This window comes from Gloeophyllum trabeum, assembly GCF_000344685.1.
Source record: "Gloeophyllum trabeum ATCC 11539 unplaced genomic scaffold GLOTRscaffold_00003, whole genome shotgun sequence".
Classification (NCBI taxonomy): domain Eukaryota; kingdom Fungi; phylum Basidiomycota; class Agaricomycetes; order Gloeophyllales; family Gloeophyllaceae; genus Gloeophyllum; species Gloeophyllum trabeum.
This window is the reverse complement of record NW_006920412.1, coordinates 772,412-790,251: the sequence shown is the minus strand read 5'-3', so window position 1 is coordinate 790,251 and position 17,840 is coordinate 772,412. Positions and strand designations below refer to the sequence as shown.

The 17,840-nt window shown below is 55.0% G+C and overlaps 5 protein-coding genes across 5 annotated transcripts; 4 read left to right on the top strand and 1 right to left on the bottom strand.

Annotated features, from left to right (window-relative positions):
• Positions 1-4,653: 4,653 nt before the first annotated feature.
• On the top strand, positions 4,654-6,170 carry GLOTRDRAFT_71849 (uncharacterized protein; the record flags this gene model as incomplete). The annotated part of the gene is made up of 5 exons (XM_007865057.1): positions 4,654-4,832; positions 4,881-5,170; positions 5,227-5,820; positions 5,892-5,956; positions 6,012-6,170. 5 exons carry the CDS (start codon positions 4,654-4,656, stop codon positions 6,168-6,170), a joined length of 1,287 nt encoding a protein of 428 aa, XP_007863248.1.
• A 1,571-nt stretch (positions 6,171-7,741) lies between these two features.
• On the top strand, positions 7,742-9,491 carry GLOTRDRAFT_91489 (uncharacterized protein; the record flags this gene model as incomplete). The annotated part of the gene is made up of 7 exons (XM_007865056.1): positions 7,742-7,791; positions 7,963-8,108; positions 8,140-8,532; positions 8,656-8,756; positions 9,147-9,203; positions 9,240-9,362; positions 9,384-9,491. The coding sequence occupies 7 exons, from the start codon at positions 7,742-7,744 to the stop codon at positions 9,489-9,491; spliced, it is 978 nt and encodes a 325-aa protein (XP_007863247.1).
• A 1,043-nt stretch (positions 9,492-10,534) lies between these two features.
• GLOTRDRAFT_98707 (uncharacterized protein) lies at positions 10,535-11,023 on the top strand. Its single transcript, XM_007865055.1, has 3 exons — positions 10,535-10,676; positions 10,737-10,868; positions 10,951-11,023. The coding sequence occupies exons 1-2, from the start codon at positions 10,624-10,626 to the stop codon at positions 10,846-10,848; spliced, it is 165 nt and encodes a 54-aa protein (XP_007863246.1). The 5' UTR covers positions 10,535-10,623; the 3' UTR covers positions 10,849-10,868; positions 10,951-11,023.
• A 3,714-nt stretch (positions 11,024-14,737) lies between these two features.
• Positions 14,738-15,767, top strand: GLOTRDRAFT_91487 (uncharacterized protein; the record flags this gene model as incomplete). The annotated part of the gene is made up of 6 exons (XM_007865054.1): positions 14,738-14,866; positions 14,921-14,969; positions 15,024-15,061; positions 15,263-15,291; positions 15,433-15,458; positions 15,577-15,767. 6 exons carry the CDS (start codon positions 14,738-14,740, stop codon positions 15,765-15,767), a joined length of 462 nt encoding a protein of 153 aa, XP_007863245.1.
• Positions 15,768-16,297: 530 nt separating this feature from the next.
• On the bottom strand, positions 16,298-17,591 carry GLOTRDRAFT_126412 (ClpP/crotonase; the record flags this gene model as incomplete). The annotated part of the gene is made up of 6 exons (XM_007865053.1): positions 16,298-16,378; positions 16,499-16,921; positions 17,031-17,196; positions 17,262-17,327; positions 17,384-17,510; positions 17,576-17,591. The coding sequence occupies 6 exons, from the start codon at positions 17,589-17,591 to the stop codon at positions 16,298-16,300; spliced, it is 879 nt and encodes a 292-aa protein (XP_007863244.1).
• Positions 17,592-17,840: the final 249 nt, after the last annotated feature.

The following is a 17,840-nucleotide window of genomic DNA, read 5'->3' as shown; positions in this document are numbered from 1 at the left end:
CTTCCTCCTCACTGCTTCATATTCCTTTACCTTCCATGCAGTTTGGATATCCTCCTCTGAGAATTACCTTGCTGATGCCCTTTCTTGTTTTGACATGCCTCGCCTTCGCTCCTTGATCCCTGCCTTCTGCCACCAGCTTCCCGCCTTCCCCCACCACCACCAACTTGGGCGGACAAGGTTAGTCAACCACCAGAAGTTGCCTTCTACCTCTGGCATGGCCTTGCGGAATCTACCCGTGCCATAAATGACACCGGGTGTCACTCCTTTGAGCACTTCATTGCTTGCAAATTTGGAGCCGCTGCTCCCTACTCTGCCTCTACCAGCTACCTCCTCCAGTGGGTTGGACCTCTAGCCCCTGCCTGCTCTTTTCAGACCATCAAACGCCATCGTGGTGCTCTGAAGTCCTTCCACCGTGACCTTGGCTACGACACTTATGGTTTTGACTCTGCCACTCTGGAGCATGTTCTTCATGGCATTCACCGCTTCCATGGTGATAAGGATCATCGCGACCACCTCCCTATCACTCTTCCTCTCTTGGATGCTCTCCTTACTCCACTGAGTAGCCCCAGACTCCCCCGCGGGGTGTCTGATCTTCTGTTTGCCACCACCCTTCGTGCTGCTTTCACTGTGGCCTTTGCTGGGTTCTGCCGTTGTGGTGAGCTGACTTATGATGCCTTTGATCCTCGCTTCTGCTTGAAGTGCAGTGATGTTCACATGTTTGATGACTACTTCATCTGCACTCTCCCTGCTTCCAAGACTGACCCCTTCCGGCTGGGGGTTAGCCTTACCATGGCCTGTACCAATCTACCCTCTTGCCCCTGGGCTGCCATGGAGTCCCTCCTTCGCTCCTCACCTGGCTTGGCAACTGATCCCTTATTCCTTGGTCCTCCCAATGGCCAGGGTGGCCGTCATCCTTTCAATCGGACTCATTTCATTGCTTGTCTCAAAGCCTGCCTCTCTGCTGCAAATATCTCCAGTGCTGGTTACTCTGGCCACAGTTTCCACTGTGGGGCTGCTACCTCAGTGTTGGCATGTCATAGTCATTATTCGTGACTGTGACCAAAATGACGTTGGTTATTACCGAAATTACTAGGTATGACCATGTGGTCACTGTAGTCACAGTCCTTTCGCTAGAGGGCGACAAACTCACCCCCACGAAACGCGGGCACGGGATGAGAGCACGTGACCAAAACCCACGACTCGACTGCCGAAAATGGTAGAAGGGATATAACTATGGGTATGTATCGCTATGACGCGGGCTCATAACTAGTGCAGTTTGGCGTAGTTGGTAACGCAGTCCATATAAATCCAGGATGCCTCGGTTCGATTTGCTTGCTGGGCAAAAAGTATTTTATATCCCCAGTATTGTTTGTGTGTATAAATATGGCTAAAAGTGAAGGGAAAATAACTCAATCAAAATTTGTTCATTTTGCCACCCTGGCTGTCTTTGGGTGGTGGAAGACACCGTACCCTTGGGTGGCCGTGTGCTGGCCACCCTGGCTACGGAAACACTATTAGACATAACTCATGGGTCAAAAATGCCGGGAGCCTGACACAGAATAAAATCAGACATCAAATTACCTGCCAAAAGTGGGAAATCTCCATTTTCAGATTACTTACAACATAAAATATAACCACAGAAAGCTGATAATCAACAGCAGCAGGAAAAAAGAAGCAAGGGGGGGTCCGGGGGGAAATGCAATGGCCCCCCGTAGGGGGTCTGGGGGGAACCCCCAGGCAAGGGGGGGTTGAGGGGGGACAGCATGTCCCCCCTCATAACACCTACAAAAAACTATAATAAGTCATAAATCACGGCAAAACCCCGTAAACAAACTCATAACAAGATACCGTCAAAACCCCGCAGCACCCGTCAAGGTTGCATCAAAAATTTGGTCAAAGTCACGTCAAAAACCCCGTTCAAATCACGTCAAAATCACGTCCAAACTGACCGGATACAGGAATAAATATTCAACACCACTTTAGTTCAACTTGGACTCCCTCAGAGAATCTGCTTCTGCACATATTTTATCATTTATTTCACCCAGCCCACTTGGACTGAACTGATAGTGCCAGTCAAAATCAATATATTAAAGCTCTTAGCATTACATATCTAAATACGTTGTGAACTCTTGACAAGCGGCACGAGCCGGAGCTTGAGTCACGTGACCTTCATGGGGGTGGGTTGAAGGACCTTCGCTAGAAGGGCAACGGAGCTCAAAATAGCAATGGAAAATGTGGAATGTTCCGCCGTATTAAATTTAGCGTGATGTTTTGCATGCCACCGGCAAGGATGTTGGCATTTCCCATTTGCCGCAACTACACCAATATGAACCTGCTAAACTGTTTGAAAGCGGGTTATGGGCTCTGCTCTGCATGCAAAAGATTAGCATTGGCATTAAGATACATTATAGAGCCCACTACGGCCACTTAGATCTTGGTTAGTGTACCGCAGGCATGAAATAATAGTTGTACCCAGCTGCCCAGGCCCTCAGCCACCATATATACTGTGACTACTGACCAGATTACCGTCACAACAGTCAGTTGGTCATTCCCACAGTATTAATGTAGTATTAACGTAGTCACTGACAACCCTGTGCTACCTGGGCTCATCTTGTTGGCTTGTCAGATGCCGACATTCAGCATCTAGGCCGTTGGACTTCCGACTGCTACCGTCTCTACATTGACACCCCACCTGCCACAGTTGCTGCCCTCCACCACCAACTTTTTCTCCAGAACCCTTCTCAACCCCTTGGTCTTACCCCTCCACCTACTCACCTTGTCTGGTGGGGTGATCAGGCTCTTTGATCTGCTCTCTGGGCCACTTGGCTCTGCCTCATCTGCGGACAACCTGTTCCAGCTGGCCTCTGTCTGGGTTCCGGCCCGAGAGCGATCACTGCAAGGGGGGCTGTATCCACCCCCTTCCCGCACTCCAATATATCCGTCTCTACATAGCCTCAGCATTCCCCATTTTCCAAAGACTCGCGGTGTTTCCCACAGATCACTGATGCAGTAATAGTCAGTCAAACAAGAGACTACTATATAAGTTCTTATTTGTCATTCAGAACAACTGCTACTCATTCACTGCAGCAAGTCTTCCGGGACTGTGTGGTCCATTTTAGACCTGGCCGAAGATGTCTGAGGATACACAGTACATATTAGTGACAGTCAAAGTGAGTGATTCACAGGCGATTCAGAGCTTGGATTCAAGTATGGATTCTGGTACCCAGAATCACGATTCGGGCCTGAATCCTGAATCGTGTCGATGTGACTCTGGAGGTGCATTGATGCCCCTGAATCGCAATTGAGCACGCATACGAGGGTACAAATTTGTTCCTTTTTGTTACTCCTATACAAGACTGGTGCCCGCTACAAAAATTATATGGTCTTCATCTAGTCTACCTCAACTATATACCTCCCTATAGCCATATAGGAAGTATCCCTCCATCTGAGTTGCGTTCTATCACTCTATAGCCATGCCAAGAAGCCTCCAGGTCCAGACAACTGCACAAAAGGTGACAGATGATGAGGGCATAATCAGTCAGTCTATAGAAATCATAGAATAAATACTCTACCCAAGCTATAGTGATAGAACTAACATCATAGTATAACAAGCCTGATTCCATGCCCTGAGTTGATAACGGAAACCACCACCTGAATCGTGTCGGTCAGGGTACCCGTGGATTCGGTGTGAGGTTCAGCACCGGGAATCACAGCAGAATCGCTGCGTGAATCCACCGGGAATTGCTCAGTCTGACTGCCACTATTAGTCCCAATTAGAACTGCTTACTGGGAGGGAAGAATCACATTGGCAGAGGTAATTCTGATACTGCAGTTTCCTAGGCACATAAAGTTAGCTCTTATACACTTACTCATACCATTTATTGGACCCTGAAGAATGACACTGCAAAGGTGAATGATATGAAATGCTAACAAACTAAATTTTTCTGACTGATAGAGGACTATGAGAACTTACAGTGAAGAATAGAGGGAGTAAGGCAACTCACAGCCTATTCCCAAATGTGCCTGCATCCTACATACCCACAGCATTGGGTCTGATCCCTTCAGCTACTCACATATGCTGCCACAGTACTAAGTAGTGAGCAGCACTCACTCACATCCTAGAATATTTAAATTACGACCTGTGAGGTACATGGGTCATGTTTGATGGTGAATACTACAACATACAAGTATTGCACTCATGCTTGGAGATATCAATGTGCCAGCTGAAATGAGCAGAGCACAATATACTTGAACATTGGATGCCATAAGAATATCAGCAGTCGGGGACATTGATGTACTAAGCTGTACATACCATGTCAGCACAGGATACACGGGGAAGAGATGAGAGCGGGCCCGGGGCAGCCGGGTCCTGGCAATGTGTAGTGGTAGATGCCCTGCCACTTGCAGTTCTGGATTCTTCAAACCTTGAATGCTTAGGCCCGCAGAGACACTGGCAATATAAATATACTGTATCTGGGCGAATCTTAGAGAATGGGAGATGTTCGATATTATCATATGAAATGCAAATCCGTGTTATTTTCAAAGACTAGGGGGTGGCAGGAGAGACGCGTTTGGCCTGGTCGCAAGATATACCACCGGCGACAGCCGGCGCTTCTCGAGTATCTCTGCTCTTGCCACAATCCATTGTTCGCCATGCCCGACACGTCCCCGCCCGTCGGCGCGCGCATCGCGCTCAACAACTCGCTCGGCACTGTGCGCTACGTCGGCCCCGTCGACGGCACGCACGGGACGTGGCTCGGCGTCGAGTGGGACGACCCGCAGCGGGGCAAGCACGACGGGTGCAAAGACGGCACGCGCTACTTTCGCTGTGCGTACGTACCTCCTCCCTCTGTCCCCGCTCCCGTCCAACCCTTCCATAGGACCGACCACCCCACCGCCGCGTCCTTCATCCGCCCCGCCGTGAAAGGCCTGTCGTACGGGCGCTCCTTCCTCGCCGCGCTCGCGGAAAAGTACATCGACGACTCGCCCGCGCCCTCGAAGGAGGTCGTCACGCTCGGCTCGTCGCACGGGCTCATCCAGGTCGAGGCCGTCGGGCTCGCCAAGGTCCGCTCGAACCTCGCCGACCTGGCGCGGCTCGTGGAGGTCTCGCTCGACGGCGCGCACATCGCGTGGGCGGAGCAGCCGCCGCAGGTCGCGGAGCGCTGTCCGAGTGCGTGTGGCGTATTATTGTGAATCGGCTGAAACGCTGAAGAACTAAGAACGCAGACATCAGAGGCCTCGACCTCTCGCTGAACCTGCTCCCCTCCTGGCCCGCGCTCGCGACCCTCACCGCGCAACTTCCGCACCTCACCCGCCTCGCGCTCAACTCCACCCGCCTCGCGCTGTCCCCGCTCCCTGCCTCTCCTCCCTCCCCGCCCCTGCCCACCTCCTTCCAGTCGCTCACCGAGCTCCAGCTCAACGCGACCCTCACCCCCTGGCCATCCCTGCTCACCATCCTCGCCTTCCTGCCCTCTTTACACACCCTCGAGGCGGGATACAACTCCCTCTCCCTCCCGTCGCCGCTCTCCCCTTCCTGCCCCGCCCACGTGCACGCCAACCTCGCCCTCCTCAACCTCGACACGAACCTCCTCGCCGCCCTCCCCGCGCTCTCCCCGCTCTTCCCCGCGCTCACCCGCCTCGTCCTCGCGTCCAACCGCATCGCCGCCATCCCGCCCGCGCCCTCCGCCGCCGAACTCGGCACCCTCAAGCACCTCTCCCTCTCGGGCAACCCCCTCGCGGACTGGGCGAGCGTCGATAATCTGCGCGGGTGGTGCCCCGCGCTCGAGGGGCTCGCGATCCGCGCGATTCCCCTGCTCGACGGTCGGTCACATCCGTCTATGTGCCCCTGCTAGCCGTATATATTGATGGTAGTACTACAGATCCGAACACAGGCTCGTACACCCGCGCGTTCGCCATCGCCAAGCTGCCCACGCTCACCTCTCTCGACGGCGCGCCCGTCCGTCCTTCCCCGCCCCCTCTTTCTCGTCACCTGCCAAACTGACCCCACCTAGATCACCCCCAAAGACCGCCTCGACGCCGAGCTCCTCTACCTCTCCCACATCACGCAGCACGTCCCCGCGCCCGACCGCGCCAGCTGGGGCCGGTATGCCGAGCTCGTCGAGAGTACGTCTCCTCTCCCGCCCTTGTTTGCTTCCGAACCGCGACGCTGACCCGCCAACCCAAACAGAACACGGCCAGCCCGACGAGCCCTCCCTCCGCCGGACGCGCCCAGACCACGAAAAGCTCGCGGACAAGCTCATCCGTGCGTCCCTCCCTCAGCCCTCCCCGCCTTCCCTTCCTCCCTACCCCAAAGCCATCTAACACCATTCATGCCGCCAGAGATAACCCTCCACCTCCCCTCCCACCCGCCCACCCCCCTGCGCATCCTCCCCACCACCCCCCTGCGCACCTTCCGCCTCCGCGTGCTCAAGCTGCTCAAGTCTCTCCCTGCGCCGTCTCCCCCCGTACCCAAACTCAAACCCGACGACATCCGCATATTCCTCAAGCTCCCGGGCGACGGCTCCGAGGCCGAGCTCGACGCCGCGCGCGACGGCGCCAAGGAGGTCGAGTGGCTCGGCCTGGACGAGGGCGCCGAGGTCGTCGTCAGGATTGCGGAGTAGATTAGATGTGGGAGGGCCATGCTTGGTCACGCTATCCCGAGACTGCAGAGCCGCGGTGGTGGTCGCGAGTCAGGCCGTCGAAAGTGGGTGGAAAGTAAGTGTCTGCTGCCCTGTCGTCGGCTGCCCGACCCCGTATTTTGTGTTTGTGCACTGATAGCCGGGCGTAGGCGCTGGAACCAAATAAAAAAAAAGCTGCAAGTCTCCTTGACCCGGCCCTCAACACCCATACTATCAAGGTCTCTTTTGTAGGAGTGAGTACTAGTCGCTCGCTATGCATCTTAGGCGGTTTATTGGGTCTAATACAACATCTCAATAGCCTGTACTACCCCGATCCACTTTGCGCATACAACTCGAACTTCACCGAACGCGCTCTGTATATGGATAGTATCGCCGGGGAACACTTGATTTCAAGCTGGAGAGCCGGGGAAAGCATGTAATATGCTTAGACGCACCTGTTTGTATTTCTACCGCTCGAATCAGGTGTGTTTTCTTTAGAAATCGTGAAATACGCACCATCGCTCGCCCCAGCCCGCTCACCGGCCTCCGATTCGTCCCTACATCACCGAGCGCGACCCCTCGCTCATTCCTACCCCGCGACACGGGTCTTGCCTGCATTACGCGCGTATCCTCGCTCCGACGCGTTTCCCAATGTCGCGATGTGCCCGTACCGGGGAGTGACCCCGCTCCCCGGACGTCCAACCGCCTCCTGCGGGGCCTTCAAACGCCTTTCTCCGCCGGCGGCGGGTTCGAGTCAGGGACGCAGCCGAGATAAAAGAGCTCGCGGTCAAAGAGACGCCGCGCGATGACCCCGCTCGCGGGGCGTCAATTCGTCCCATCTTCGTCGAGCGAGCTGCATGACTGTCGGCTCAAGCGGATAAAGGCCGCGCGGGAAGCGGGGTCGTGAGTGCGGGCGCGAGGACACAGACAGCGCGACGACCCCGCTGGCGGGGTGTCGATCTGTCCCGTGATCGTCTCGCGAGGGAGGTGGGGATGTCAAGAGCACCAGAGAGAGGAGATCGAGTGCACCAAGCAAGAGGGGGAATGTGCCAGGCAGAAGATGTTCAGCAGACGGACAGCACAACGACCCCGCTCGCGGGGCGCCGATCTGTCCCTAGTTTGTGATGCCGGGAGGATACGAGGGAGGCGGTGATGTCGAGAGCGCCCAGGAGCGGTGAGTCCGTCGAGGCGAGAAAGACAGACAGACACTCAGCGCCGCGACTCCGCTCGCGAGGTGCCGATCTGTCCTGTGTTTGTCGGCAGGAGGCTGGACACGATGACATCAACGAGAGAGCCCTGCTCTCGGGACGGCGATCTGTATAGTCTTCGATGGATAGGGCCTTAGGCTGTTGACGACAGGGCAACAGGCACAGGGGAGACGGAGAGGGAGGAGGATAGCAGAGGAAGCAGTTACGGCTAGGACTGGCTTGCCGCGAGCGAGCGAGTGTCAGAGTACAGCGGCAGACAAGAAGCCCGTCGACGAAGGCAAGGGTACTGCGTGACCCCCGCGTGCGGGACGTAGATACGTCCCGTCTCGGTGTACCTGGGCCTTCGAATAGGAGAACACCTCATGCCGTGAACAGCCAGCAGAAAACACCCGCTGGCGGGACGACGATTCGTCGTGTCATTGCCAACTGTGGCTTGGGAGGCCTGGCGAGAGTGCGGGAGGCGTCAAAAGAGCCCTACAGCAATGGAGAACGGCAGGATGGGGCAAAGGTCCCATCTGCGTTCAGCAACGGGAGTCGGCGCCGGCGAGTCGATGGGGTGCCGTCACTTGTAACCTTAACCGCAAGGTATCGTCGCTCCCGGGTCGACGATCTGTCCCATGATCGTCCACCGACGGAACATTATAGCGGGCAGCGACAGCGAATGGAGCGGAGAAGGAGGGCGCCAGCGCGTCATCAGTGGGAGGCAGGTACGTCCTGATTTTGTCGCAGAGCGCTAGAGTGGACGAGGGAGACAATGGGGAAGGAGAGACGCGAAGCAAGGAAGTGGAAGAGTATAGGTTAGCACGGGACAATGAGGAAAATCATGACAGCATACCTCACCAGACTTCAATCCGCGGAATCCACGCTCGGGAGCGTCGCGCTCGATGACGACAACTCCTCGAGCACCGGTGCTGGCGAGACGGCGTGGAGAGTGAGAAGTGTCCACGGCGACGAGCGCGCGATGACCCTGCTCGCGGGGCGTCGATTCGTCCTGTTTTTGTTGATTGGACGGGTCAATGTTCGAGGGGAGGGGTTATAGAAGCTGCCGTCATCGTGAACTCGTCTTGCAAGATGATATCGCTCGCGCGGCGTCAATTCGTCCTGTCTTGGCTGACTGGACGGGTTGACGTTCGAGGGGAGGGCCAGAGGCGCTGCCATTGTCGTAGACTTGGTCTTGCGCGATGACCCTGCTTGCGCGGTGTCGAGTGGTCCCATTTTTGCTGAGCGGAGGGTAGACGGACACCTGAGGGAGAGTCACAGTGTCATCGCAATGATGAACGAGCGGTGCATGCACCGCCGTAGTTGTCATCACCTGTTGTAGATACAGTTCAATCCAGGCGTTGCATGCTGGCAGGGGGAGAAGTCGCCCAAAGCATATGTACGTACACAAGTAACGCCACTCGTACATCTTCAGCGTGCCCGGCCTTCGGTGACAAGGCTGGGTATCAGTGAGAGACCGCTCCGCAAAGGTAACGGGACTTACAGCATGAGAGAGAATGGGAAACGGCGTGCAGGCCATTTCCGCACGTCTTCACTTGTAAGCATACTTCGGGCGCAGAATGTCGATGACAGCGCACAAGTGACCGTAGCGAGCACGGGGGGACGCGAGAGGAAAAAGTGTTCAGACAGTGCTCGCCGCACCCGGAAGGAAATACAGCGATATTGAGAAATCCAGGGATATCGCAGCGGCCGAAGACTGCTTGCCAACCGTCTGTACGTGCTGTTTTCGCTGGAGACAACCTCGAGACACAGGGAATGTCGGGAAAGCCATGGGTATAAATGGAGGATGTGCTTCTTAAGGAGACAGAGCAGCACTGGAATGCTGCCCTCCGGGCGCTGCGAACTACATTGTGGAAGCCTAGCTGGTCCGATGTCAGTTACACACTATATGGAAAGGGATGCCGCCTTACAGCAGCACAATGAGAGAATGGGAAACAGCATGCATACCGTCTCCACAGGGAGTCTAGCGCGAAGCGCACTATATTTATCAAAAGTCGCTGAAGGACTTGATGATGACAGCCCCGCGCGACACGCCTGATCCCCATCTAAGCACGATTGATGTTAGCGGGAGGTTATACACAACATAATGGTACTCACTGCATCAGGAAAGAGAATGGGAAACGGCATGCATGCCCTGTCTCCGAGGCGTCTCGCACGCCCGGGACATGATTTATACCTACAGAGTCTTCACGAGATGCCGCCCGCCAAAGGTGTCCAACTGCACGAGAAGATCCCAGAGATCGTAGGCTTTAGTCTTGCTCGTTGCTCACCGGAGATCAAATGATTCAGCCTTTCACAAAGAGAGGGGAAGCGTGACATAGGCAAACAGCTAGCTCATCGCGAGCATGACAGAGAACAGCGGGCAGTGTTGGAGAATGGCGGCTACCCGAAGATCCAAGGAAGCGTCTACGGCGAGGGAGAAGATGGGTTGTGCCATCATTCACAAGAGTCGCGTTCACGCAGCGCCGAAGAGGTAACGGATATAAAGTTCAAAATATAATATATTCCATCCGTGTCTACAGACTACATAACTGAATAGCAGTCAGCCGACGGTCGTTAGGTAGTAGCTAAACGGAAACGTACCAATCTCCGTATACTGTAGTATTGAATGACACCCTGAGTTCGAAGTCAACTTGCAGATGTCAGCGGATCCGCCGAAATATGGCATTTCCTCAAACAGGACTTGCAGTGTTTATTAGCATCAAACAGGCGGTGTCGGTAACAAACAGGATCCGTGAACCTTCGAGGGCGCCGCAAGGCTGGAAATGTGGCGAGACGAACTGGGTACTTTGGTGGGAATGTCTTGCAGGGTCGCATCGTTGCAAAACAAGATCGCCTCGCCACTGAGCCCCTGCAAATGTTGTAGCTTTCGGTATGAGGACGAGATCCTCGAGTGGCAACGGCAACTTACCGGCGCGTGCTTGCGTCCCTTGTGCTCGACCTTCGCAGAGCTCAGCGCGCGATACAGTCCCCCCTCCGTCCCGTTCTCCTGCATCCTTTCCCCATCGGTACCGATCATGTAAGTCGTCCGTGTTTCATGCTACTAACGCACCCGTTGTGAAGCAGAGTCTGCAATCAGTGTGCGCGGATACACAGCTATATACAGTCAGTGCAGAAAGACATACCCGGGTATTGGCCTTTGTCCAAGGCCCAAAATCTGAAAGAGCTGCTGCATCCTAGATAGGAAAGGGGGGACCTCAGAGCTGCAAGGCGCAACGAGTGTCGACAAGCAGTCGTCCATGAGCGTCGCAGGCACTGGCAGGCGATTGAAGGCGATGTCGACCACGTGCGGTGCACTGCCACTCGTCCAATAGCGATCACGATCACTCTTATCTCTCGCTCCCTGCTCTCGCAGACGTGTCTGTCTGTTGTCTACGAGTTTCGAGCATTAGCGATATTACAACGAAATACAAGTACGTATTGATCATGGACATACCTTCGGCTGTTCGAGTTGGAGACACCATGACAGCGGGCCTTGCTCAAGCTGCGCCAGTGGATGCTTGATGCAGGAACTGCAGCGTGGCGAAGGGACGCGACGAATATGGGCACATCGAGTGCAACATGTTGGTGTCGAGATTCTGCAGGGCAGGATGTGAGGACACTAGAAGGCCACAAAAATAGGTGTGACTCACGTCGTCGCTGCTCAAGCACCTGAGTGCGACAGGATGTGCAGAGACCAGCGCTGACAAAGAGGACAAGCATACGGGGGGCGTAAAGACGGGCAAGGTGGTACACGTATGTGAGGCAGGTGTATATATTGCACGTCTCGGAAATAGTTTCCTGGCGTGACTAATACCCAGTGCTCCGGAAGTCAGGGCCATACATCGGCTACCGCAACACTTCCCTGAGAAGTCACAATGGCGTAGCATTGCTACGCGGTAGTGGCTTCTTAGGGAAGCATTCCGGCAGTGATTGCTGGCCCTGATCAAGTCCGATCTCTGGAATCTGCGACTTTAGGTAATTAAATGTCCCTGCATGAACAACTCAGAATGGCAGTAAGAGAATGATAGCAGTTTCCTCAACATTATTTCAGACATCTTAAGTTACACAGTCTTTCAGACCTCAGGAGTGAATATTCTTTGCCATTATCGAGGCATTGAGGCCGTCTGAGGGTTGGCTAAGCGGCTTACTGACTAAAAGAAGTCTGACCCTGATCCCAGAGAAGGCACCAGCTTCTCCAGGTCCAGGGACAGCTTTGATCGTCAAAAGGAGGTGAGTCAACATAACAGCATAGATCTACAGTAGATTAGATAGTCAGAGGAAATCCGCACCAAGTCCGAACTCCGGAGTACTGCTGCGAGGCGGCTCTGTGAGTTCAGGGAGACTGTCCGGCTTCATCCAATGGCCTGCAGCCGGTTGCTGGAGTTCGGACAAGTCTCGGCACTCGCGAAATGAGAAGTGGCTCCCTCTATACACTGAATGTTGACTTACATTGACCGGTCAATGGCTGGCTACCCAATATCCTATCTATATTTCTGTATCCTTCCATCATCCTCGAGAGGCTGCGGCTCGTCCCTATGAAACAATAGGGTGTCTATATTTTTGTGAGTGCAAATGTCAATGCATCCGGAGTCGAGCTTCAACTGATCATACATAGATTAGGAAAATGTTGTATTATAACAGGGTTCAATAATGCAATGGAATTCCACTAATATGGCATGCTGCAATCTGCGATATGTTCGCCTAAGCGGTAAGTACAACGCAAGGTCTGCGCATGAGCGTCGGATGTAAAGACGAAGATGGCAGTTGATGTGCAAAAGAGCTCTGTCCGCGTCTGATCAAGTCGCGCCACAAGTGCTCTGGCTGCAGCACTTGTACGCCTTGTTTTGAGTCTTGTTCTTCGACGTATCCTACCAGCTATCCAAGTGCTCACTCGTCTATCTGCCGAGCTGCTATAGACAGCAGGAGAACTGTCTTTCGCTAAGGAAACTCCGCGAGACACGACTCTATTGAGGCATGCGTTCGCTGCCCTCGATTACGGTTCCATTCAACCCAGCTGTCTTTCGGTCTCTCGCTCACGCTGCAGTCGTGCGCTTTGATATCCAAAAATGCTAGTGTATATATCCTGCGTGCTGAGATGCTGTGGAAGTCATGCACGCAGTCATGAACAAAGGACTTCCCCGCACGATTTCCATATCCTCTTGACCGGCGATACTCGCGGCTCAACGAGCTCTCCACGTCTGTCAACAATGCTTCAATGGATTCAGAACACGAAAGGAGTTCTACAAGAGGTGTTGTCGACAAGGAGCGAAAGGGAGGGATAATGCAGGACTGATCGATAGCTGAGTATTCTGGAGCCCTCCCAACCTGTATTTTTCGCCAATGGACGTCGACGCTTTCTGCATTCTCCTATGTACCGTGGTTGTATGAGTAGAGCTTAGAATGCCTGAAGGCGCTTTGTCCGCTTGGTAGACTGTCTGGTATTTGGACAATCTGCCTACAGACAAAGCGCCGTCCAGTCGATCGAATGTCATCATATCCGAGCTTGCACACCGAGATAATCTAATCTACGAGGAGAAGCAGGCGTCCGAGGCAGACCAGGCATTGCCCCACTCACTATACCCTGCCTGTGGCCTTGCTACGCTTCGCGAGGCAGAAGGAGTGCGTACAGAGCGCAAAGTGCGAGATGCGCGAATACAGAGGATCTGCAGGGCCAACCAGGAAGGGTATGTGCCCTGTTTGCCGAGCGAAGGAGGTTACGGCGGTGTCAGTCCTCTACGCGATCGAATGCTGCACGTCTGAGAAACGTGAGGTACGTGTCTTTTGCTTCGTACATCATATCCGGCCGTTGAATAATACCTTTCCTTCCAGGATACGAAAACTGTAGTATGGGACAGGATCTACCACAGAGATGCAGCACATGTGGACATAGGCACTGCTAGCACTGTAACGTCTGCTTTGCAAAGAATCCACTTCCAGGTGTGTCACCGAGACGGTGCGACACACCCGACTACCTTGCGGCTGGATACGACGCCGAACGGCTACGCGGCAGACGAGACGTAACCCTGGCTTGCATGCGCCGAACAAGTGAACACACTGAAACATCTCACACGGCCGGCATTTTCTGGAGTTAGCAGTCTTCACTCGGCCTGGAAGATGCCCTCGGAATTTCTCGCGGCGAGAAGCTCCGATAACATGTAAGCTCTCCATGAGTCACGGTACACATTCCGCGTGGATCCGGCTGGCAGGCGGTTCAGGGTTAGCTGGATCCTGTTGCAGGCGTACGTGATAGGACAGGGATATGCGAGGCGGTGAGTAAACTCCAGGGAGTAGATTCTGCTTCGGTCGCTAACGGATGCTCGTAGGTTCTCTAAACTTATGTCACTATAATTCTACTCGCTGGGTGTGCATTTCTTCGAAGTTGCAACCGTCTACTCTTGGGAAGCGGAGAGTAAAGAGTGGTTGAGGCAAGCTTGAAGCAATCGAGACGAACAATGCTGAACAGTGGAGAACACTACATCACCGCCATCGAGCTCAGCTAGCTCACGTACTGCTGGAGCAGAATTAGCGAGGGTACGTACATTACGATTGCATCGCAGTGAGACGCGGCATTTTCCCGATCGCGAGTTCCTGGTCCAGCGCGAGAAGCCGGCGCGCGCAGTCTCGTACGTTCGTTCGGGAAATAGGGTCGTTCGACGAGCGGGCGTTTCGGGAAATGCAAGGTCTGGGGTGCCTCCGACAGGTATAAATACGGCTCGTCTATTTACTGGAATGCACCCACCACCCTTCGTCTTTTGCCCCCTCGTCCGTCGTCACTGGTACCGTGCACGTCGTCTTGTATGTCGACATTCTATCCGCTAGCTTGCTGCGACTGATCATTTCCATGCCTCTAGTCCGTCGCCGTAGCCTTGACAAGACTCCCCGTATGCGGCAATAGTAGCATGTCTTTGCTGACTGTTACGACTGATCATCATGGTATGGTACATCCTCTACAACGTGTTTAAGCCTGATTTCCTTACTCGACCCTCTTTCAGAGCTATTCATATGCAGTCTCTCGCGCTGCGTCTAGATTTGTCCAGTGAACAGACTAGCCCGAGCACGGTATGCTGTCCGACATTCGTAGTGATTTGCTGACATGTTGTCATCTCGAAATAGGCTGCTGCTCACGAACTGACGGGTGCAGATGACACCTCCTTATGTACAGGTACGTGCACTCCTGTATTGATTGTGCTCTCTGTATTGACCGGACGTTCATTAGTTACTTCAACACCACTTGGATCCGGATTATTGCCACCAGTAGGTACAGTCCGTAATGAGTATAGATGAATTGGGTGGCCGCTAATGCACTTACGCAGTCGCCTTGTGAAGTACAGCCCCTGCTATGTAGTATCAGCAGTTACCAGGAAGTCCTCGAAGAACCGGTTTCGCCGGGACTGCCGTTCACGGTCCCGTCATCAGAGAGTAGTTACAGTAAAAGTAATCTAACGCTCCTTGTAGTCGGCAAGAGCGGGTCCTATAGACTTCGGGTAAGCGTCAAATCGTTCAGCATAGCTTAGTGATGGTGCTGACATTGTTGATTAGACATCTATAGACCATTAGAGATTGAGGATCCGCTCATCACATAGACTCCTGTGAACGTCCGACTACTAACGTTCATTCGGGTCTAGTTGTAAGGGGAATGAGATATATGAAGGTCAGTCCTTTGCGATATGGTCGGTCATTAGCTCAATATTCACGCAGGACAGCGTGCAGTCAATGATCTTCATTGACTTGCTAATAACTTGACAACACAATAGACTAGACTACAATAGGGTGTATCGCCACCATAGACACCCGTCCGCTTTGCTTCCAGCGCCCAGCCACTGGCCCTCGTCCCAAGGACAGGTTAGACTCCCGTGAGGTCGAGTCCCTGTCCGCTGGCGAACGAGCCTGCGGGAACGGCTGCGACGGTCGCCGTGACGGAGTGCTCACCTTCGTGAAGGGCCAGACACCCTCTCGCTAGCCTCCCGTACACCCGTCGTGCAACGCGTCGACTCCCGAGAGGTCGAGTCCGCGTCCGCGACGACGGCGCCTTCTGGTGCCGTCCGTACGTAAACCAAGGAGGAAGGAAAACCCCTCGCCGTTGCCTTCGTGCCCTAGTGTAGTAGAATACAGGGAGGGGCAGACGAGCGCCGGGAGAGGCAGCGCGGACTTGCTGAGGTGGGGAGAAGCTGCATTAGGCCGGCGCCAATCCCTCTTGCACAGCGGGGTAGTGGATCACATGGAGAGGGGTTCGGCCCATACAGTCCACCACGAGGCTCATGACTGTCGTGCGCCGGCCGAGGGGAGGCAACAGAGATGCAGCAGGCGAGACCGCCAGCGAGTACGGCAGAGGGGATAGACCTGAAGGTAGGCGTAGCATACCATCGGCTCGTGGTCACGTGGGGGTAGTCGGTAGTGTAGAGAACTAGAATGTAAACAAATGCTTCAAAAGATAGAACTCGCGCTGGACGCTTCAGCGGGCGTTCATAGGTGTGCGTTCATCGATGTTCATCATTCGTCGTAATCCGGGACACTGCGCGACTTCACCCACGCGAGCAGGATTGGCTTGCGCCGGTAAAGAGAGCGCGGAAACTGACGAAACGAAAAGGGTCTCGAAAGCACAAAAATGGACAAAGCCCAGACCGGAGTCGAACATGAAAACAAAAGAAGAAACCACACCAAAACCGAAACACGACGGAAAGAACCACTCACCACCGACGCAGTCGCAATGCCCAACTCCATCCTCAGAAGCCCGCTCGCCGGCCACCCCCTCACTGCCTCCCGTCCCCTCCTCTGCGCCTCCAGACTCACCACCAAACTCGTCGGGCTCCGCATCCCCAACACCCCCATAACCCTCCCCGCCCACTTCTTCACCTGCTCCTTTTCTGCTTCCGCATTACTAGCAGAAGGGAGAGCCAAGCCGTGCTCGGCGAGGTGGGACAGCTCGTGCAGGATCCCCGCGACGGAGGGGCGCGAGAACGCGCGGTCGATCGCGGCGCGGACCGCGCCGGAGTGGGGGCCGGTGGGGAGGGCGAGGACGCTCGATTGCCCGGGAGCTTGCGTCTGCGGCTGTCCGCCTTGCGTGCGCGCGTAGCGCTCCGAGGGGGGGACGCCCTCTGCCTGCTCCTTATTCACCTGGAATATCCATCAGTTCCCGGCGACTCCCTGGACTCGTACAATAACGGAAGAACAGAAGTGAAAGAACGGCGGAGGGAGCGGAGGGAAAGGAAAGGCGGCGACGCACCTGTCCCTCAAAGTCCCCGCCGACGCCTAGCTCCTCGGGCGCGATGTAGAACCCCTCGATCGTCGCGTCGACCGCCTCCCACGAGGGCTCTTCGAGCGCCTGCAGCGCGCGCAGCAGCGCGGGGAGCGAGGTGCTGGGCACAAAGTGCGTCGCCAGGCCGAGTTCGCTGTGATATCCCCCATTCATCCGTTTGTTGCTTCGATATCAGATAATTGTGGAGAGAGGACGTACTAGACTTCGCGCCCCGAGATGATCTCGCTCGTGAGCGCGAGGTACGTGCCGAGCTCGCCGTCGAGTCTGTCGCAGCACCCGTCAGCGCGTCTCGTTCGCGTCTCGAACAGGACGGGACGCACCTCGCGAGGAACGCGCTCGCGCCGACGTCGGGGCAGTACCCGATCTTCGTCTCGGGCATCGCGAACATCGTCTTCTCCGTCGCGATGCGGAAGGGCGCCTGCATGCACAGGCCCGCGCCGCCGCCCACTACCGCACACATCAGCAACCACACTCCACATCTGACGCTTATGGTAGAACAGAGCAGGACGTACTGGTGATCCCGTCCATGACGGCGACGTACGGCTTGCCGAGGGCGGCGAGGAGGTAGTCGAGCTCGAACTCGCGCTTGAAGAACTCGATTGCGCGCGGACGCGTGGAGGGATTCGCGGCTTGGGTGACTACGCCTGGGTTGGTTGGATTAGGTTAGGTTGAGTTGAGTTGGAGGGGTTAGGGTCAGAATGCTGGAACGAGGGTAAAAGACGCACTGGCGACGTCCCCGCCGGCGCAGAAGGCGCGCCCGTTGCCGCGGCCGATGAC